The 22,490-nt window shown below is 42.5% G+C and overlaps 1 protein-coding gene across 3 annotated transcripts in view; it reads left to right on the forward strand.

The window, feature by feature from the left end:
• The window catches only part of LOC108785366 (glutamine--fructose-6-phosphate aminotransferase [isomerizing] 1), a 44,253-nt gene that overhangs the window by 13,627 nt on the left and 8,136 nt on the right, over nucleotides 1–22,490 (forward strand). The window contains exons 2-11 of one of the 3 annotated variants that reach the window (XM_018554421.1): nucleotides 4,820–4,927; nucleotides 6,324–6,431; nucleotides 10,947–11,072; nucleotides 12,145–12,203; nucleotides 15,554–15,688; nucleotides 16,686–16,747; nucleotides 16,858–16,937; nucleotides 18,551–18,604; nucleotides 20,574–20,679; nucleotides 22,146–22,309. In XM_018554421.1, the coding sequence (XP_018409923.1) occupies nucleotides 4,820–4,927; nucleotides 6,324–6,431; nucleotides 10,947–11,072; nucleotides 12,145–12,203; nucleotides 15,554–15,688; nucleotides 16,686–16,747; nucleotides 16,858–16,937; nucleotides 18,551–18,604; nucleotides 20,574–20,679; nucleotides 22,146–22,309 (1,002 nt within the window). Of the gene's footprint in view, nucleotides 1–4,819; nucleotides 4,928–6,323; nucleotides 6,432–10,946; nucleotides 11,073–12,144; nucleotides 12,204–15,553; nucleotides 15,689–16,685; nucleotides 16,748–16,857; nucleotides 16,941–18,550; nucleotides 18,605–20,573; nucleotides 20,680–22,145; nucleotides 22,310–22,490 lie in introns of all 3 variants that reach the window. The other 2 variants (XM_018554422.1, XM_018554423.1) reach the window with 2 other exon arrangements.

Here is a 22,490-nt window from a genome sequence, read left to right on the forward strand (position 1 = left end):
ATAATATATATATATTGACACACCAGTCTGTCCAGTTCTGGTAGAGTAGATCAAAATACATAGGAATTTGATAAGCTACGGGGTGTGGATAACGTTTAAATGACATTAAACTCGGGTTATAAATCTTAAAAATGCATTAAAGTACCTTTTTTAACTATTAACAAAAAAGTATCTTATTTGTGTATCACTCGGCCTTAGATCCCCAAATCAACTCTGAATTGGTGCAGACTCTATCCTTCCTTCTGGAGGGTGGCTACTTTTGTTCCCCATGGTCCCTGTGTGTTGTAAAGTAGTCACCGCTCCAAGCTCACTCCTGTGATGGACTACAATCTCAATAGAAATTAGTAAACTAAACCTGAGATTGTAGTCCATCACAGGAGCGAGCTTCGAGCGGTGACTACTCTACAACACACACACAGGGACCATGGGAATAAAAGTAGCCACCCTCCAGAAGGAAGGACAGTGTCAGCACCAATTCAGAGATTTGAGGATCTACAGCCGAGCGATACACAAATAAGATACATTTTAGTTAATAGTTACGGTACTTGAATGCATTTTTAAGATTTATCACCTGAGTTTAGTGTCACTAAGTTTTTAGATATCCTTTCGCTGAAGCTGCATACATCCATGGGTGGAACTTAAAAAGAGCATTGATAAATTCCGTGCACATGCCCTGTACAGTGGGATGATGGGCATCTGTTATGGACAATGTGAGGCTGCCCTGTACAATGGGACAATGGAAGTCTGCCCTAGGTGTTTTTTTTTTTTGAGTCCTCTCGCATATCTGCATAACATCTCTATTATAGATCTGATATGGGCTCATTAGAATTCTGAGCTCTCGGTTCTCTTTTAATTATCTGGTATTTCTAAATGATATTTGGGTTTGATAATGGCTTCTATTTGAAGAACTATTTAAATGTGTCAGGAGTGGCATTGAAATGCTCCAGTGTGAGGCAGGTCTGTCCTCTGTGCTTTGTGTTGGATCGGTCTACTGAAAGGAGTTTTAGTCTGGATATGAAAGTGAGCGCGCTCGGTCTGGCTGGTGTCCACGTTCACTAAAAAGATTACTTTTCTCGTGTTGTACGTGCTGCTGTATTTACTGGAAACCACAGCTGCCACCTTTTTTTTTTTATAGGCCAATCTTCATAGGCCAATCTTCATTCGGTACCGTAGCAGATCAACTGATTGGTTGTTACAAACGCCGGGAGTATTAAAAAAATGTACCCTTGTAGTGAGGCTACCCCTGCACTGCTCGTTTTGTCTAGGGGAGTCAATTAAAGTAGATATCGCCTGATCCTCTGGGCTGCTAGACCAGTCCCTACAGCCTCTTCTCCCCTGGGCTCTGGCAGTCTAAAGACTGCGGCCTTCATCACATCTAATGCAGGTCTATTGACTTGTACCCTGTTTCCCCGAAAATAAGACCTACCCCAAAAATAAGACCTAGTACTATTTTTGGGAATTGCTAAAATATAAGACCTACTCCGAAAATAAGACCTAGTTGTGACCCTTCCCAGGGCCGGCGGTGGCATAAGGGGGAACTTGAAGAGCCGCAGGAGAGAATCAGCTGTGCCAACAAAGCCAGCGAGGCGGCACCGGAGGGAGCAGAGCCGCATAAGCCGATGCTTCCTCTATAGCGCCAGCTCCCGTCACTGGCAGAGTGACACCAAATGCCTGTGAGGCTTCGCTCATTCTGGCCAGCGATTGGTTAGCAAATTGCTCTTGGAAAGGTACGGCACCCTTGATTGCCCTGATCACCATATTTTTGTACATGAATACATGTAGCCTGTTGTACATAAAAAATAAAAATAAAACCTACCCCGAAAATAAGACCTAATGTGTTTTTTTGAGCCAAAAAAAATATAAGACAGTGTCTTATTTTCGGGGAAACACGGTATTAGACATGAGGATGCCAAGGGGCATTCCACATCTAGAGCGGAGAGAGGTGAGTGCTGATAGAGGATCAGAGGAGGATATCTGCTTTATTTTAGCCCCCTTCACAAACTGAGCACTTAAAGTAGAATTAAAGTCTCTCGTTTTTTTTTGTTTTGTTTTGTTTTTTAACATATATCTACTGCTAGCAAGCAATAAGGCAAATTGGTAAAAACCTACCTGTGTCTACGCCTGCTCGGGCAGAAAATACCCGTCCGTTCTGCAGAGCTGTTACCGGCTGATAGCCTGCTGATCGCTTGTATGTTGTGGCTGTGCGCCCCCCCCTCCTCGAGAGCCGCCGTTGCCCCCCTCTCCTGCACTCTCACCTTCAATCCCGGGATCCGCTACCCCATCTGCGGCCCGGGAGGGTGTCGGGAGGTAGATGGGAGTTCAGCATCTTCCTCTTTGCTGATCTCTCTCCGTACTGTGAATGCGGAAGTGATGTGTAATACATCACTTCCGCATTCACCTGTAAGTCCTCTGGCTGCTATTGCCAGAGAGAAGAAGCTGATTAAGTAGATCTCTGCTTCATCGCTTCTTTGGGGGTCACCAGGTGACAAAGGTCTTAGAGACCCCTAATGTCTCCATAAAGAAGACCTGTCAGTGTTCCTGTGCTAACACATAGGGGGATTGTTATCCCCTATGTCATAGCAATAACATTAAGTGTAAAAAAATAAGTCTCATGTAAAAAAAAAAACAACATTTTTAAAGTCCCCCACCCCCCACGTTTATGCACAAATAAACGTAACTATGCTTATTCAGGCAAAGTGTCTACAATTGTCACTTTGGTTTCCTGAAGAAGGGACCTATATGGTTCTGAAACGTCGCTATACGATGTGACAATTCTTTTGTCAAAAAAAGAACATTGACTGAAATTCTTATTGGAGTGCGAGTGACTTTTCTACCACGTGACGCTGATCAACAGAGGCATTTCCTGTCATCTCAGCGCCCACCCACTATCTTGGGTTACACCTGGTCAGGAGTGCGATGGGATCTTCTTGACAGTTTGTGACCAGAACAGGAGTAGGGGGAGAAGGTTACCAATGCAGACACATGGCCTGGCGACAATGCTCAAAATGGGACTTCTGCTCACTTTGGAGAGATTTCCTCTCATTTCCGTTTGTGCCTTTGGGACAAGTGAGGAGAAATCTCTGCAGTTGGCATGCAAACGGCCAAGAAAAACCAGACAGAGGTCCTAACCCTTCCCGCACCTCCAAACATTGTAATAGGGCAATCACATGCTCCATGTCTCCAGTTGGTGAAGGCAGTTTGAACTCCAGCCTGCATACCGTACTTGTTTCAGTGATTTGGTGAATACTGTAGAGATTGACAGTCCAGGATGTTTGCAGAGTGCACTCCTACATATCCATCGTCATAAGCCCAGAGTGGTTTTTCTTGCTCTTCAACAAATGAACTATTCTATTGAGCTTTCAGAGCCTAGCCTACACACAGATGACGTATGTCAAGAATGAGGTATTAGTAAACCTTCTAATTATAGAATATGTCTGTATTGGGCCACCTGCAGAAGAAAGGAGTGAAGCCGGCCATAGAGATTAGAGAGTAGTTCAACATGAATGCTCTTATACATATGGCCATGAAGACTCAAGTGTGTGTGTCTTCAGTGGATGCCACCTGCAGCCGAGTCATTGGGAGGAGATGGTAACGGCTGTACTGGGAAATTGAACTTGGATGATAGACATCAGAAATTCATGGGATAGATGTACTAGAGATTAGAAACCACAACTCTTGGTTCTGGCTGACTGACAAAAAAGGTTCTGCATGTCTTGGACAGACCCATAGATGGCCATCAGTCAATTGGACAGTTCGTAAGACTGGTGGATGTCATTGTTCTGGAACTTCACCTTCTGATGCTTCGCCATGCACTATCTTTACCCGTCTGATGCTTCGCCATGTAAGGCCCCGTTCACACTTAGCGATTTTATTGCGCAGTAATTCCTGCGATATCGCCGCAATTTACCGTGCGATATCGCTCTCTAATGCTTCTCAATGGGGCAAAGGGTCGTGCGTCGCTACAGCAGGACCCTTTTTGGAGCGGATTTAGCCGCGATTCAAGCTTGCTCAATGCAAGCATTTGCGCGATATTGCGCAAAATGCAAATCGCGCGACAAATGCGCGATTTGCGAATCGCGCAGTGTGAATGGGGAATAATATCTTTACCCGTCTGATGCTTCGCCATGTAATATCTTTACCTTTCTGATGCTTCGCCGTGTAATATCTTTACCTTTCTGATGCTTCGCCATGTAATATCTTTACCCGTCTGATGCTTCGCCATGTAATATCTTTACCCGTCTGATGCTTCGCCATGTAATATCTTTACCCTTCTGATGCTTCGCCATGTAATATCTTTACCTTTCTGATGCTTCGCCATGCACTAGCTTTACCCTTCTGATGCTTCACCATGCAATATCTTTACCCTTCTGATGCTTCACCATGCACTAGCTTTACCCTTCTGATGCTTCGCCATGTAATATCTTTACCCTTCTGATGACAATCGGGACTGCTACGTGTACCCAGAAATGTCAAATTTTGGTTATGTAGATAAAAAATTGCCATTTGCATTGGTGGGCTCCTTTTGCACATGTAGAAGATGATGTTGGCCAGCACAATTCAGTTTTGTTTTACAGAGCTCTACGGTGACCATTGGGGTAATGTTGGTCACTACTGCTGCTCTGGTTCCCCAGTTGTTTATTCCTGGCCACTAATAAGGGCCTCCTGTAAACTATTATGGATGGCTCATGGCGTATGGCTTGTGATGTACACGAAGTTGTAAATTGCATGAAGCAAAAACTCTTTTCTGTTGGGAACTGGGTCTACTTGTACTCCAGACACAGCTATCTATAATTACTGAACCTTCTTTTTTCTTTCTTAGGAATTTTTGCTTACCTCAACTACCGTGTGCCCCGCACCAGGCGTGAGATCCTAGAAAGACTTATCAAAGGTCTACAGAGGTTGGAATACAGAGGATATGACTCTGCAGGTAAGAGCTGGGGGATATCTGATGCTGCAATTGTTCATGCTCTGCAGTTGTACTCATGTTTGATGTACAGGCAGGAACAGAAGAAGGGTCGCTTTTCTAGTGAATGGATTGGCCAGTTTTGGTTTTGGTTCGGCCTTACAATTCCTGCTGCAATAAATCCACTTGACACTAGTAATATATAAATAGCCACATAAGAAGACTCCAGTTTAGATTTATGGAAGCTAAAGGGATTATTTATTGATTGGGATATCTTATCACCTATTTGTCCAGTATGCATATCTTATTTGAAGTGAGGGAAAAATGCTGTTTCTCGGGATGGAATGGAGAATTCCCTTGTGCTGCAAATTAGGTGGGTTCCCAGATTTGCTGCAGGGTCTGGAACTACACACACTGGATGACTGGCTCAAGGACTCAATTTTTGTTAATGCAAACCCCCTAGTATATTTGTTAGATGCTCCATCATTGCATAGACAGCACATGGAACTGATAGTTTGTTTGGTTATCTCAACATCACCTCATTTTCAGTTATATCCTATTTTTTATCACTTTTATTTTTAAAGATTTCTTCATTTAAAAGTAATGTGTCACAAGGTGATATACTCTGATGGCTGCTTGCTAGTTCCTCTGCAGACCCATCACTCAGTGAAGCTGATCGGGTCCAGATTGACTGCCTGGACCTAGTGTGTAGCCTAATAGAATGGCAGCTTCCAGCAGATGTTTATTTCATCAAAACACATTTTATTAACGAGAACTATGGCCAAGCCTTTTTTGGCATTGGTTCTGTTTTGGGTCACAGGAGGACATTTACGAATGTCCTCCTGTGACCCAAAACTCGGCATATAGCAGGATTTTGCCTTCTATATGGTGACAGTGTAGAGCCAGACTGCAGGCAAGGAGGATTCTGACAATTTTGTTGGGATCCACCCTGCCACCTGATTGACAGCTGGATCTACCTGTCTAGAACCAGAGCCAGCTGTGCCCACCCCCTCCCCTGTCTGTCCCTCCAGTCAGTGCTGGAGGAACTGAGGTGGAGGGGGGGGGAGGAGGAGATGACTGACATCATTGTTCTCTACAGGGAGAAGACCGGCAACTGAGAGATCGGTGGTTTGTGATCGTCTCAGTTCTCGATTTATAGAGCCGTTGGGTGACAGCTTCATCTTACTATGGGGATGAGTGCATTTTACTCCCCTCATAGCTTTCATTTAACCTCATTCATATGACTATGCACACACGATAGGTGGAAAACTATTTTTTTTTTTTTTTTCCATACCTTGTTCTTTTCCATAGTTCTCTGGACTTCTATTACTTGTCTTCATTAGGCACTTGTGATACGTCTCTGCCCTCTAGTGACTTATTAATTGAGCATCTTTGAGTGAATGTGCATTGTCCCTTGCAGGTGTCGGTATTGATGGCGGCAATGAAAAGAACTGGGAGAACAACGCCAAGAAAATTCAGCTCATTAGGAAGAAGGGGAAGGTCAAGGCTCTGGATGAAGAAATAAACAGTACGTGACATTTTTTTTTTCCCCATTGAAGATTTAGTGATCGTTTCCTTTTGGAATAGGAGATTGATTTACCCAAACGTCAAATGCACCCTGCATTTTCCAGCAGAACCTTCCAAGGTTTTGTGGGAAGAAAAAAAAAAGGCAGAACTGTAATATTGTCACACTGCTGAGTCTCATAGTTCGTGGTGTCAGTTTGCAGGGACATTTATCTTTAAATGCCGTTCTTGACTCGCCTTACCAAAATGCTTGAGGCTTTCCTCTTCTGCTCGCCCTGGTTTTCAGCCATGGGACGTGAAAAGCAGCATTTCCAGTCTTGCAGAGAGCTAGCTTCATGTACATGCAACCAATCACCCCAGCCAGCTCTGTATGCCCTGGGAGACAGGTTGCATCAATGACCTGTTGACATCACTATGCTTCCTGAGATAGGAAGAGCGCTGTACTGGATACTAGAAATGCAGTCTAGCCTCGGCTCTCCCCACTCAAAACTGCCCACCTCTGCTAGCTCAGCGTCCCCTCTATTGCTATGCACAGCATAGTCCTTGTCTCTGAAGCAACTGACAGCTGCTGAGCTGTGAGAGCAGTAGAGAGGTCTACCCATTTATTTTCCCCTGTACTGACGAGCCCATTGCCTCTGATTGTGCATTAGTCACTGGCAGAGATTAGGCTTTTACATGGATACCCTACATCAATATGAAATGATGCAGATTACCCTGTGCACCCCTGTGCCTAGCTCCTGGGATAGATCTTTTGCAGCCCCTGTGATGACATCATAGCCCTGGGACAAAGCCATACAAATTAATACAAAGCAACACTACACAGGGGAAGGTTTAAAGGTACATGTATGCTGACTGGAGTTCAGCTTTAAGATATTTGGGAAGTGCACTTTAGGCAGAAATGCCCCATTTTGATGCTTGTGTTCTGGCACTGTAGGAAATGTCTGGATCCTTTAGAAGTGATGATGCCATAACTGTATACACAGAGATGCAGTCTTTGCATGATTGCATCTACCATGCAGTCCACATAAGATGGGTCTATTGATTTAAATATTGATCAGCAGTATATTATCATGTAAATATATTGGTTCTGCCACAAATCATTGGGTCGGTATGTTTGCTTTGTGTGTGGATATCATAACTAGAAATTGGCTGTCCAATGCACCCACATCGATGAATCTTCAATCTTGCAATTCTGAAGGTTACAGACCACAGAGATGTAGAAATATGATGATCTCTTTAGTTACTATAAATATCTTTGCGGTTAGCAGTGCTTCCAGCTCTTTAGAAGTGGTTCGGACGTGTTGCTCTGGCTTCAGATAAATTAATGACATGTTAAGACAGCAGAATAAGTGGCTGCGGTATACATGGGCAACGGGTCACAGCATGACATTCTATTCCTTTGGGATTTTTTGGGAGTTTAATATTTCCCTATAGCTGTCTGTTTACCCTGTTTGAGCTAGTTGGCATCAATACCACTCTGTAGTAACTGTTAGAAAGGTTGATTTTCTATATTTTCCAAATCACACTGTATAGTGTACAAGTTTTTGTTTTTTTTTCTTCATCCTGGCATCACATGCAGCGGAGGATTGTACACATGAATTTAATCAAAATCCTCTCCCTCACCCCTCTTCAGTGTCTCTGAAATCTGAAGCTGCTTTCAGCAAACTTGAGTTATTGAAATACCTGGGGGGGGGGGCGAGGTCTCCAGCTTGCAGGGGCCAAATACTTCTTTCCGTTACCAAATGCTAAGAAAATATTTTTTTTCCGTTAAGAAGAAATTGGGCACCAGTGCTCCAGTGTCACGTGGACATCACCGTTAAGAGTTAATTGTTTTTATCTTGGAGAGCTGTAATGGATCCCACCCTGGCAGCAACAGAGAACTGAGTCCCAAGCCAATTCACAATGCCTACGTGGACGTTCAATGGAAGAGCAATGCTGAGCTCCTCTTAATGACGTGTAGCCTAACATGTGCTCCTTTTCCTGGGCCCAAAGCCTGGTCTAAACATTGTTATCCAACAAAAACAGTTTCAGGAAAATGTCATTTATTCACAACCCCCCTGCAGCTTCATGCCTGCCAAAGGATTTCATTATGGGATGGAGAATTTAGGTAAAACTAACCCTAGTGAGATTTGAAGAAATACATATTCCAGATGACCTCTGGCTCAGTTGGAAGGTCCTATAATGGTTACTTTTATTTTCCCTTTTAACTGGCTGTTTACTTGATTTGACTTTTTTTTTCTAATTTGTATCCAGCTTTGTTCTGATTTATTTCCAATTAATTTCCTTGTGCGGTTCATTTCCTCTGTAAATTCGTTTTTTCTGATTGCTCGTAATTAAACATGCTTACATGTGGTTTCCTAAAGGGGCCCAGCTCCTCAGATTGTGCAGGAACTGTCAGACTCTTGGAGGATTCCATGTCAATTGACACATAAGGAACTGCATTGGCCCCCAAAAAACATAAGGGATCGACACGTCATCACATATCCAGAAAACAATCAGTTTATTCCTGATTGCAGAATAGCAGACCGACAGATCATACCCTTATGTCCCTGCGGCTAATGATGCTTTCAGAAATACATTTCGTATACTCGTATAGCCTGAAGAGATGGTGATTCTGCTAGAATTTAGCAGTTTCAGCTTGTCAGCTTTTGTTAAGCTGGCCATACACCTTACAATTATCTGCAGATTTTCTGTGGTCAGATGGAAAAGGTGCAACAGATTCCACCATCTACACTTACCTGTGTAAGTATTATCTGTGTAATCTGTTGCCCTTTTTCCATCTGACCACAGAAAATCTGCAGATAAATTGTAAGGTGTGTGTGTGTGGGCAGCTTTAGTGTATGATATGGAGCCTGATTTCTACATATGCGGCTGCGCATATTAGGCAAACCGTGCATTGGCTAGAACTAAAGCTTAAGATTTATTGCTATTCTGTGAGCAGAGAACAATGGCAAGCTGGCAGGAAATTTATATCCCAATGAGCAAATGTTAAAACCTTTGGAAGACTTAGTATTTTCCCCAATGCATGCTTAAAGGGGACCTCTTAACTTAAAGTGGAAGTTCACCTGAGTTACTGTATGAACATTAAAGTGACACACAAATAAGATAGTTCTCCTTTAACCATTAACATACTATCTTATTTGTGTGTCACCGCACCAAGCTCACTCCTGTGATGGACTACAATCTCATGTTTAGTGTACTAATTTATATTGAGATTGTAGTCCATCACGGGAGTGAGCTTGGTGCGGTGACACACAAATAAGATATTATGTTAATGGTTAAAGGAGAACTAAGGCATAACTTTTTTTTATTTTCTTTTGGCCATAGTTCTCTTCAGGGTCACAGGAGGACATATACAAATATCCTCCGGTGACCCAAAACTCACTATATAGCAAGCTAATGCCCGCTATATGCTGAGTGCAGAGCCACGCCGCAGCCAGGATGGATCCTGACAATACTGTTGAGATCCAGCTGGCTGATTGACAGCAGGCTCTGCCTCTCTAGAAATGTTGCCCTCACACTCGAAGGCTTTCCTTTACACCATGAGAAACTAGAACACATGTGCGTTCCCCCTAACCGGAGCAGTAACCTGTACATTACCCCCCTTTTCCTGTCCGTCCATCTCAATTAGATCTGCACCCCTGGGACATTACAATAGCAGCAGATATTTGCGCTCTGCTAAATTAAAACCATTTCTAGGTAACTTGCACAATGGCTGCCCGCAGAGTGACTTATGGAGCAATGTTCCTCTGGATTCTCTGTGTGGTATTCATTTTTGGGAATCCGGCCTGGCCTCTTTTTGTATCCTAGTAATGAGAAACATAAATGATTGGGGGGAAAAGTAAAAATTGGCTTTATTTGCAGTAACTGCCACTTATGGATGTGCTTTTCAAAGTTGCCATACTTGTACTGATCATGAAAAGCTTGACAGACTGCGCAATACACAAAGCTAAAACACCGGGATAAGGATTCTTATTTCCAACAATCTAACCGTTCTATTCAGCTAAAGCCAATGAGTTTTAAAAATAAGAGTCACGTGACTAAATATCATTATGCAGTGGAGCCTATTTGTCTTTGTAGTAAGACATTTTAGGTTACAAAAGGCTTAGAGTCTGACCAACAATTATGTAAAGTGACTGGATACAAACCCAATGGGTTGTTTTTGGTAAGCGGTCACACACTCCAAAGACATGTTGGAAGGTTAGTTGGCTCCTGTCCATATCGGCCCTGTATGTATGTGAGAAAAGGACCTTAGATTGCTGGCTCCTTGGGGGCAGGGACTGATGTGAATGTGCACAATGTAAGCAATGTAAAGAGCTACGTAAACTGTCGGTACTATAGAGATACCTGTAATAACTAAATAGTTGTTGATGGATCTAAAAGGAGATTGTAAAGATTTTTAAAACCATTACATATAATTTAATGTTATGAGAAGCTGTAATTCGGGTTTTGATGTCCCTTAGCACTGTACCTCTTGCCTTTTTGGAATACTGCAAACCTGTCAATGTTTATTTTACAGAGCAAGAAAGCCTGGACCTGGATATTGAATTTGAGATTCACCTGGGCATTGCACACACCCGTTGGGCCACTCATGGAGAGCCCAGCCCTACCAACAGCCATCCACAGCGCTCTGACAAAAACAACGGTAAGTCAAAATAGCATTACGGTCTGGATTTTTTTTTTTTTGGTTTAATGCATACTCTGCATTAAGGTAAAACCGCCCAGTACCTTTTTCACTCCCCCTTGCCCCCCACACTTGGCTGTAGGCTCCTTTTCCCAAAGCGAACCTCAGTTTCCTGTTCTTCCTGGTTGCGGGGGGAGGATACTGATGGCAGAGGAGCCATAGGCTCCTTCCGCCATCAATTAAACTGAGGAGGGGTGTAGCCTGCCACAGGGCTGTGCCTCCACAGCAACTACGGAGGATGAGGGCTGTGGGGACCCATTAGAAAACAAGAAATTATATATATATATCCCTCCCCCCCCTATATGGCAGAAGTAAGGTGGTTAAATACCACTAAAAAGCTCTATCTGTCTCAATACAATTTTATATAAAATTAATTTGGGTTTACTATTGCATGATGTAGTATTTTGAGTCAGAGCACTAAACGATGAATTGGTAATGAAGGGTATATACCGTCTGGTACTGAAGTAGTTAAGCTTGGTGTCCCTTTTTCTGGTTTACTAGCTGTTTTCTTTCTCTGTTGGAAGTAATTAGAACGTTTTGTAGTTTAGACTATTTTATGCCTATTTTATAATTCTGTGTGCTTTTTGTTTTGTTTTTGTCATTTTTTATGGTTTGCGTATTGGGTAATTACACAGAGATTCATTGCTTCCAGCAATAGCACAGCCTTCCCCCTTCCTTTCCTGCCATCAATTACATGCAGGGCCTCCCTGCAGGGAATGCACATGTGTAGAGGGGTACAGTGTATCCTGAACAGACTTCTACCTCCTGCATTTTGGTACTAAAAAACAGCACAAGACACGAGGGTTCTATATTTTTTAGTGGGGAATATAAATAGTGTGGAATACAGTAAGTGGGAAGATATTTGCAAGGGATTAATGTGACTATGTGGTGGGTTTGTTTTTTGTTCTTATGGTTTGGTGGGACTATAAAGCAGACATATGGCTTCCAGATTTTTCCTGTCTTTGAATCATTCATAATTGACTGTTTTTCTAACACCAGGAAATAATGTCACATTCCTTCCCCCCCCCCCCAGAGTTTATCGTGATCCACAATGGCATCATCACCAACTACAAAGACCTGAAGAAGTTCCTGGTGAGTTATGGAACAGAGCACACAAAATGTGGAATTCATACAAGTCTATGTAAACCAGTGACATGTTTTATGCTTGTGAATACAACTTTTGTTTAATAACCTAGTACAGAGTTGTGTGGTGACCTATTACAACCAATCATAAATCGGCATACGTTGGTCTGCCTGCACCACATGAGTGGTAAGGTTGTCATACGATAGAAGCAAAGTTGAGGCTATGGCATATAGGCTCTAAAGATTTTATTTTTGGGGGGGCATCAAAGTCACCTAAGAAGTAATGGCCACCAGCCAATCTCCCGCCAATAAAAAAAAGTAAAAAAGTAACCCCTTGCGGTGGGGCTTCTCCTGCACGGCAAGGGTTCATTGCTCGCTTTTTGTTTAAAGGAACTGTGTAAAGCACTCTTACTCACCTGATTCCTGCAGGCGATATGATCGGCAACCACAGACTTCTTTCCCCTAAGCTCAGATGGTCAGAGGCCCGCTGACATCATCACATATACAGGTGAAACTCGAATAATTAGAATATCGTGCAAAAGTAATTGCAGTAAGTGCTGCAAAAGGGGCCCAAACCAAGTACTGAGTACATATGCATGCTTGTACTTTTCAGAGGTCCGATATTGTTCTATGTACAATCCTTGTTTTATTGATTGCATGTGATAATCTACTTTTTTGAGGTTGTGGATTTGGGGTTCTTGGGGTTTTCATGAGCTGTAAGCCATAATCATCACAATTATGACAAATCACGGCTTGAATTATCTTGCTTTGCATGTAATGAGTCTATCTCATATATTAGTTTCACCTTTTAAGTTGCATTAGTGAAATAATAAATTAACGATATTCTAATTATTCGAGTTTCACCTCTAATGCAAGGTTTGGCCACAAGCTGGTGCAGAGGGGAAATAGAAGTGAGTGCTGACTGCCACAGGAGCAGTCCTCTTCCCTACACAAAAACCTGGCTGTGCCAGAGTAGGTCTGTGAAGGTTCTCATTCATCCAGGTCATGGTATATCTGTAATAAATCAAGGCAACTGCACTTGCTGTATTTTTTGGAAGAATTGAGAAAACTAGTTGGATGACCAGTGAAAGATGGTGCCAGAGTAGCCCCACTGTAAAGGTAGTTTTTGGGGGTTTTTTTGTACCTGGAGATGGGCTTTAGCAAGTGCTCCCTGCTTTTATCTCCTCATCGTTGCTGCAGTGTATATACCTGAATGGTATCTCCTATGTTTTTGTTTTTAATTTTTTTTTCCTCTAGGTTTGGGATAGTGGGGAAAGGTTAGACCCATTGTCAAGTTTTCACCCCTCCAGTTGTAATGGTGATAATTAGAGGTGTACTGAAATAGAAATTTAAAAACAAAACTGAAATAAAAAAAATTGTCAGGCCGAAACCAAAAATGTTTTTAGCTTATTTTTTTCTCAAATTTTTTTAAATTTACTTTTTTATTTTTTTATAAAACGTCTTCATCTGAATTTTTATTTTTTATAGCAGCTGGGTGGATCCAGACAGCATTGTCGGGATTCGTTCCGTCTGCGGCGTCTCAGTATACCGCGAGCTGTAGCTCCCTATATACTGAGCTTTGGGTGACAGGAGGACGCTAGTTTGTGTCCTCCCGTTACCCTAAGGAGAACTATGGGGGAAAGCCCTGACCCCATAGTTCTCCTTTAATGGTTGACTAGAAGCATAAGCAGAGCAATCCAACTAAAAGGTCACACCTATTCATGACCTCTTTTAAAGTGACATTAAACCCTCAAATTTTTTTAACATAAAACAATACTGTAATGTGCGCCTTACTGTAATCCATGGTTGTTTCCCTTCTCTTTGCTGCTCTTCCTTCCTCATGTCTTCTCATGCTTGGGGAGAACTTCCCTTTGCAGCTCAGGGCCTCTTCCTGTAGTGCTGGCTCAGGTTTCAAGCCTATACAAACGTATACACAGACACCGTGTATCCATTCCTGAGACAAGGCAGTCTGCTGCAAAACAGAAGTTCTGCCCCAGCATGAGAACAGATACAGATTTAAAACGAAGAGCAGCAAAGAGAAGGGAAACAACCATGGATTACAGTAAGGCGCACATTACAGTATTGTTTTATGTTAAAAAATCTGAGGGTTTAATGTCACTTTACATTTTTGTATTTTTTACTTTTAGGGGCTTCTGAGAAATATTGGGGGTCTAAACAGACCCCTGATATTTCCCTTTTTAAAATAGAAAAAGAGATTCGACAACACAGTCCTCAATCTCTTTTTCTGCAGCCCCTGTTATCAATGAACCGGAATCCTCTTCATTGATAACTTGAGAACATAGTATGTTTACTATAACTACAACTATGAATGAACAGGAGCTGATTGTAGATCACTCCCATTCATTCATAATTGAGGATATAGTCAACATGCCATTTTCGGCCGATATGTTTCGGCAGGCGATATATCAATGCATCCCTAGTGATAATAGAGAAAAATCCAAAATTTTACGGTTGTCCCCAAAACAAAAGTTGTGGAAATCTTCCAATTGGGACATCTGTTCTGGGGACGTGTCTAAGAATTCCCCTCACTTTTGGAGATTTCCTATAACTTTGTTTGTCTCTGGGAGAGGAAGAAAAGTAGATTATCCACAATTGTACACGGACAGGAAAAAATAACCTGGCAGGGGTTTAACCTTTCTATCAAAAAAATAAATTTAATGGCGCTATATCGATTTTGCTTTCCAGCCTATCCCTTGTACTTTTTAAAAGCTGTTGCAGGTAACATCGAAAAAAACAAAGTTCTTTTGGCTTTTATATTTTGGCATGTTAGAGTTTTGTAGATTTGAGAAACCTTTTGCCTAAATTTAAAGGAGAACTATGAGGTGTGCTTTTCACTCTCCTCATAGTTCTAGCCGACTGTGACCATGAGACTGTCACAGGTTGGCTCAGTAGATCGGGAGGTGAGCATACCGGCGTTCGCTCACCTCTCGATCCTGTCACGGCTCTCTGCCTTGACAGGGGAGGGGCTGGATTCCCCCCTCCCCGCTCCGATCCGCCAGCGCTGACTGGCGGATCGGACGGGGTTGAGGGCGGGTACAGCTGGCTCTGCCTCTAGATAGGCAGAGCCAGCTGTCACTCAAGCAGCTGGGCGGATCCAGACATAATTGTCGGGATCCGCTTCAGCTGTGGCGTCTCAGTATACTGAGCGTTAGGGTGATGGGAGGATGCTAGTTTGTGTCCTCCCGTTACCCTAAGGAGAGCTATGGGGAAAAGCCTTAACCCCATAGTTCTCATTTTAACCTCCCTTTTGCATGCCCACTGGATGGAGAACTGTGTACGTGAGTGGTATGAAAATTGTACATGCTGATGTATACTGATGTTGTTTTTGCTGTCTGCAGGAAAGCAAAGGCTACGAGTTTGAGTCTGAGACTGACACAGAAACCATTGCCAAGCTTGCGAAATATATGTATGACAATCGGGAGAATAATGAGATCAGCTTTGCCACCCTTGTTGAGCGGGTCATCCAGCAGCTGGTAAGGAGAATCGTTATGTGCATTTTATGAGGCCAACATCCTGTTTCATAATACAGAAGATATCTTTTGTGTTTTTTTTTTTTTTTTTTTTTCCCCTTAAATTCAAACTGACTTTTCTCAAAATAATTTCCATGGTGCCCGCAATTTTATTTTCAGATCAGACCCGCAAGTACCTGTGATTATCTTCAGCTCAGTACCCATAGCCATGTGGAGCCCCCTGTATCCTAGGTCCGAGCTTTACATGGGACCCAAACTTCTGCCCTAGTCGAGCTTAGCCCCTAGTGGTAAGCTCGTCTGCTGTTATTGACCTGTCAGATTCTAGGATTTTGGTGAACAAGTAGAGGCTCTGGCATTTCACCATTGAATGGCAGGGTCGGGGATTGAGAGGTGGTTGAACCTTAATCAACATTTGAAGCCGAAGACCTTTAATCCAAGGGAGATCCACGGGGTTGTGAACTGAGGACTAAATATGTATTTGCAGGCAGGTACCAGAAGGCATTTTCTCACTCCTGATACTTTAGACTGGCTTAGCTTCACTTTAAAGGAGTCCTCCATCCAACAGGTTTAGGTAGGTGAGGTGTGCTTGGTATGTAAATGACTTGCTGCAGAAACACATGTCTAGTCCTGTTCCAGTTCATATCACTCTATCATCCAACTTGGGAGAATTCTGATTCTGATTGTGATTGTTTATAATCTTACAGTTTGGGAATGCTGATAAAGGACATTTTGAAGTAACGCTTGGGTCACAACATTTGATGTGGGGAAAGGAGATCCAAGAATGGATCATGTTTACTTTGCATTGTCGTCCAACTCTGCTACACAACGATAGATGCTGCACCCCCCCCCCGATAGATCTCGCACCTTATATAGATTTGTATGCACATCCGTACAGCTGGAAAAATATGCAGATTATAAAGCTATGCCCTTTATGGTGAGAGTTCCAACTTGTGCTTTTCCTAATTATTCAATTGTGTCTTTCTTTTGCTTTGTCTTACAGGAAGGTGCATTTGCTCTGGTATTTAAAAGTGTTCATTTTCCGGCTCAGGCTGTGGGAACCAGGTAATGTTATCCCCCTCTTCCTTTGTGTTTTTTTTTTTTTTTTAATGGAAGTCGGTGGCTGTATCTTTCCTGTTTCTGTAACCATTAACTTGTATCTGCCTGTATTGCAGGAGAGGCAGCCCACTTCTGATGGGTATACGGAGTGAGCACAAGCTGGCCGCAGATCACATCCCCATATTGTACCGATCAGGTAAAACACCAGTCAGACCAATCATGATAGACGCGCTTCAGGCAAAGCTGCACAGGGATTCTTTGGCGTCTTCTGGGTTTGCCTGGAGTCCTCTATACAAACCAGTTTTGGCTCCAATGTTACATAAAATGTACCTGTTATCCATATGCAGTTGGACTTGTCTGTGGACACTGTATTGGGTAAAGTAAAATAATGCTATATTCTGGTATAGTCTGTGAGAGCTTCATAATTCCCCCCAAAAATCTGATGGATCTGTTCTGTAGCAACATGCTATGGGGGACATTTATTAACACAATTGCATCTCAAATGTGCTTGTTGCATGCAACGTGGTATTACTCTTTGGGTAGGTTTTGCTGCCAGTGATATATTTAGGGCTCATTCACATGACCACAGAGGGCCATACGTGTGTCAGTGTGTTGCAGGGTTTTCATGCAGCCTGTAAAAAAAAATCGGTGATAAGCTGACGGATGCAGCAGCTGAATGAATCTTCCTGCACGTTTGACCAACATCCATATAGGGACTAATGGATGGTCCTGAGTGCAGACAGGGCCTGCACAGATGTAAAGTTTCAATGTGTGGGAAGATGCACATAGCATCTCGGCAGCCTGTCACTGGTTTGCGTTTTTTCCCATGTATGGCCCTCTGTGAACGAGCCCTTAGTTTTGCATGATGATGTGGCTACTTATTAACTGTATACCTATTTTAAACAGTGGCAGATGTGTTCAGTGGGACATTTTATTATGCAGATTGTGCACAGAAAATGAATCTGTCGCTGACCTTTTTGAAAAATAAAAGATGAGACCGATTTAGCAACTGCAAACAGCAAGACCGTTTTGATAAATGTCCCCCAATGAGTTGCAACTCGGCTTAAACAGACCTGTGTAAGAATGCCGCTGGTCTATCAGCTAAGTACCATTGACCTCTCCAATGTCTTGACGTGCTAGATTGCATTCTTGACATGTCAGAAGTTCTGAACGTGTCTTGTTAATTCGGTGGAGTAAAAGCCATTAGTCTGCACTAAAAGCTGTGAACATACCCAGGCCGAATAGCTAACAATTGCTATGCATTTGACAGCGCCCTGACTTTTCCCTTTCAGCTCAAGCTGCCTGCTGTGTTTTTTTGAATACTTTAATGTCCGAATCTTCCAGTGTGCGGGAAAATTTCAGCCACCGGCACTGTGTGTTCCCAAATGCTCACTTTTGCTTGTTTGGTTCTAATACATTATCTGCTCATTGGAAGCAAACCTAATCTGTTGCATGTGCTGGAAAGCTAGGCATGTCTCCCCAAAGTGTTGTTGCATGAATTCATAACCAAAGATGATGCCGCTGTGTATACAGTCTGTCTTATTGTACAGTGTAAGCCAGTTGATTTTTGTCTAAGCTGCATTTCCTGTTACAATTGCTCCCCCCCCCCCATGTGATTGTAATGCAATGTTGTTTTGTCCTGTGCCTAGTCTGCTTTTTGTAATTTGGTAAACTGGCAGTACATACCAGGTGACCCTGACTGATGTATGTGACTGTATGCATTTCAGAACTCTGCAATGCATAGATTGCTGTGTGTTTGATGTGATTTTTCTGATTTTGTGCTGTCGCATTTTCTCATTGTCCTTTCAGCATCACAAAGCATCGATTATCCTCTAGAGGGAATATGCATAATAGAGAAAGAAGGTGCCTCGTCCAGCATCGTACTTCAATACTCCTCTCTTTCTAAAAAGAGACTGTATGCATATGATCTATTTATGCATCTGGTACTGTTTTCCATGCAGATTAATGCATGTGACTTTCAACAGATAATAGGAAATTATTGCATTCCCCCCACCCCTTCCAGTTGAGGATCCATTTGCACTTCTTAGCATCTCATTACAGACACTATGACTTTCACCCACTAGATGGCAGGATTGCTCCATCCAATCCCTGGATATGTGTATATAATGTGGTTAGAACCATTAACTGTGTCTACACATCACCCATATGGTTTGAATACCAGGGACCAGCTGTAATGTTTATGATCTACAGTTTTCCAGTTGAAGTGGTGTGTGTGTTTTAAGTGATCCTAAACCATAAACTCCTCCGTTTGGCAAACCTATTCTCTTTTTAAAATGGCTAATCAATTTTGGCTCCTGTTTTGGTTAGTCAAGTAACACCCTGACCCTATAGTTAGAAACTGATACAAGGAAAAGCAGAGGTGTCCATAGCAAACAATCTGATTTTGGCGTCCGCTATCTTCTAGCACCGGCTAAAAAATGAAAGCCGGACCTTATTAGTTGCTTTGCTCAAGGCTTCCTGTTGTAAGGTAACAATAGTGACTCACACACTCTATGCATATAGTATACACTGTTCTACATATCCCACTATATACATTCTGCCAACACACACACACTGCATGTTCCAGGCTTGCAGAGATGGAAACAGTACCAGAATAGATACAGTTTTCCACCCTTTACTGTCCATTCTGGGCCATATGTAATCCAAATTTCTTCTTTTTATTGCATTTTTCTCTTACTAAATTTAAGTGGATATGTAATCCATGGGAGCTAATCTTCATATTATGCTGCAAGCTTTATATTTACTGGCCTTTTCTTATGATGTGGTACGGGAGGGGCGAGCAGAGTTTTAACTCTTGGCATCTAGTTGTGTTTATACGCTCTCTATTGATCACAAAGTGAAATGCTCTGTTACCTAATGAGACCTGAAACTTTCCTGATCCCTAAAATAACAGAACATCTTGATGTACCTGAATCCGCATCTCTGTAGAAATAGAAGTAACTTAGTTGTGGTTTAAGATTTTGAATTCAGGTTCAGAGCCCAGTCACTGTCTAAGCTTCCAACGCCTGAACATTTAGCTTTTCTTCTATGCACTTTTAAGTTTTGAATTCCAAAAAGTCCAATTGTAGTGCGGTGATTGCTTACATTACTTTTATTTCATTTTTAGTCATTGTGAACTCACTAAGTATATCAGTTAAAGGCTGCTTTGCAGGGCTAGTGGGTTCCCAAATCCCAAGTTCAACACATTTGCGTAGAGTAAAATCAAAAAGCTAATAAGTACAAAAGCAAAATGCTGAATATCTTTTATAGTATGGTCTCGTATGGGGCTTCTTATTCTACAGGTAAATCCTAGTCACCACCGGCTTGTATTTAAAAGTGTATATAAAGGAAGGATAGCTTTTTGCACATAACAATCTAGGTGGTATCTCCCATACAGGGTTCTGGTGCAGTATCCAAAAAACCCCCCAAAACAGAGCGGCCACCCTGTGCAGTACTGATGAATATTTATTAATAGCAAATGTAGCGCTACTAACGCATCAATTGGACTCCAGGAATGGAATGATTAGTAAACAAAATCCAAACAAATTGCCACAATGCTCAGTCTGCGTTGCACAGATAGACTTCAGTTCTGCCCTGGACCCTTCCCATGGAACAACAAGATGCCAAAGGTAGACCTTTGCGACGCAACGGTACCACAACATAACTGTATGGTTGCTTGAATCTTCTCAGGGCCAAACTGTGCTTTATTCTTCCGCAGGCTGCATTTCCTCTGGCTGGGCTGAGATTTATCGGTCTAAGGACTCCTTTTGTCCCACTCTTCCCTGGTGCCCCTCCACACATTAATAACCCCTGTCTTGTTCACCTTTTACAGCTCTGGAGAAGAAAAGCAGCTGTTCCGTGCCCAGGATAGACAGCACCACTTGCCTCTTCCCTGTAGAAGAGAAGGCTGTGGAATATTACTTTGCATCAGATGCCAGGTGAGAACACCCTTTACCTTGGGTGTTTGTGGGTAAATTGTCATATTTATGATGTACAGTTACTGAACCTCTGGCCAGTCAAAGATGACTAAGTATTATAGAACTGGCTTTCTGACCATTTACATTTTTATTTGCAGAATTGTTAGTGATGTACGAGTACCGAAATGTATATTTCGCTACTTGCCAATACCGGTACTTCTGCTAGCATGGAGCCGGCATCCTGGGCAATCGGGAAGCCGGGCCGTCAGTCATTACCCGTGGCTCGGCCTCCTAATTGGCCAGGAAGCCAGCTCCATGTTCCCTCGTGGCACTGCAGATCAGAGGAAGTCTCCCTCTAAACGGGAGTTCCTGTATCTGGGCAAGGACAAGTACTAGCCCAAATACTCAGTATCGGCACATATGCCAGTACTGGTGCTTCCCTAATTATTGTCATTGTGTATAAATGTTAGCACTATGCTATATTTATTCAACATTACACTTATATGTACTACATTATGTATAAGCACAAATGAACATTGGTGTAATAGTGTGTCATATATGTCCTCTGTTAGTAACTCTGGTTACTATAGACAGTGGCATCATTTTTGCTCTATTACTTTTTTTTTTTCCCTTCAAATGCAATTGGGAGTATTTGTTAAACTAGTACATACAATTTTTGTATTGAATTCAACCCTCCAGTGTATATATAAGGGGCTGAACAAGAGAAATGGAGGGTATGTATGTATTTAACTGGGCCTTACACCAGTTGAATTTTGGCAAAGTCCTGCAGAAATTCGACCAGTGTTTGGCCCCCTTGGGACCACCCATTCGTCGTAGGAAGCGGTCCAAAAATTATTGGCAGGACAGCAACACCAGCCAGTCGGCTACAGTCACTGAATTTCCCAACAGCAGCAAACCCACCGCGGACAGAATACAATAGCATGACGGGAGGGGTGGGTATTCCCCCTTCCATGCTCTTATTATGGATGGTGGAGTGGTGGAATCGGACTTTTTTTTTCCCCTCCTCATTCGCCTCCACAATCAGTTTATTCCCGATCAGTGTATGGCCAGCCTTAGTCTGCTGCTGCTTGTACATTGTGCTTGTAGTAAACTGGGGTTCTATTATTTGCCAAGCTGTGCTGCTGCAGCACTTGACGTAGATGAGTTCTCTGTAAATCTAGCAGAGATGTCACAAAATTGGCTGCAACAATCACACTTTCCTTAGTGGGTGAAACGGTTCCCATATATGTATTTTACATTTTTATTTTTGCTGCCCTGTAGGATTAAGCAGTGCTGCTCTCATGTGCAGGGTAGTACAATTTTCTGTCCAAATGCAGCAAACCGTGGATGATGTTCAGTATGGTTTATTTAAGCAAAAAAAATGGACTCTCAATCTGTATAACAATACATCAATGTAAAAATTACACCACAAATAATCCAGCCTGTGAAAGCCGAATCAAAACTTCCTGCCACCATTTATTTTATAGTGCTGTCATCGAACACACGAACAGAGTCATGTACCTGGAAGATGATGATGTAGCTGCTGTTGTAGATGGTCGTCTCTCCATCCATCGCATCAAGAGAAGTGTTGGAGACCACCCAGCCCGTGCAATTCAGACCTTACAGATGGAGCTGCAGCAGATCATGAAGGGTAAGTGTTCTCTAAAGCAGAAGTATTAAAACATCCAGGCAACTTGCATCCTTAAAGGTCTACAATAGTGGCCCCATATTTCTTTAATGACAGGTGCACTTTAATGTAAACCTATCACTTAAATTTCAAACCTCCTGTGATTCAGTAGACAATTTGCCAGCAATACCAAGACTGCTCATCC

This window comes from Nanorana parkeri, unplaced genomic scaffold (assembly GCF_000935625.1).
Source record: "Nanorana parkeri isolate BGI_ZX_2015 unplaced genomic scaffold, ASM93562v1 scaffold157, whole genome shotgun sequence".
NCBI lineage: Eukaryota > Metazoa > Chordata > Amphibia > Anura > Dicroglossidae > Nanorana > Nanorana parkeri.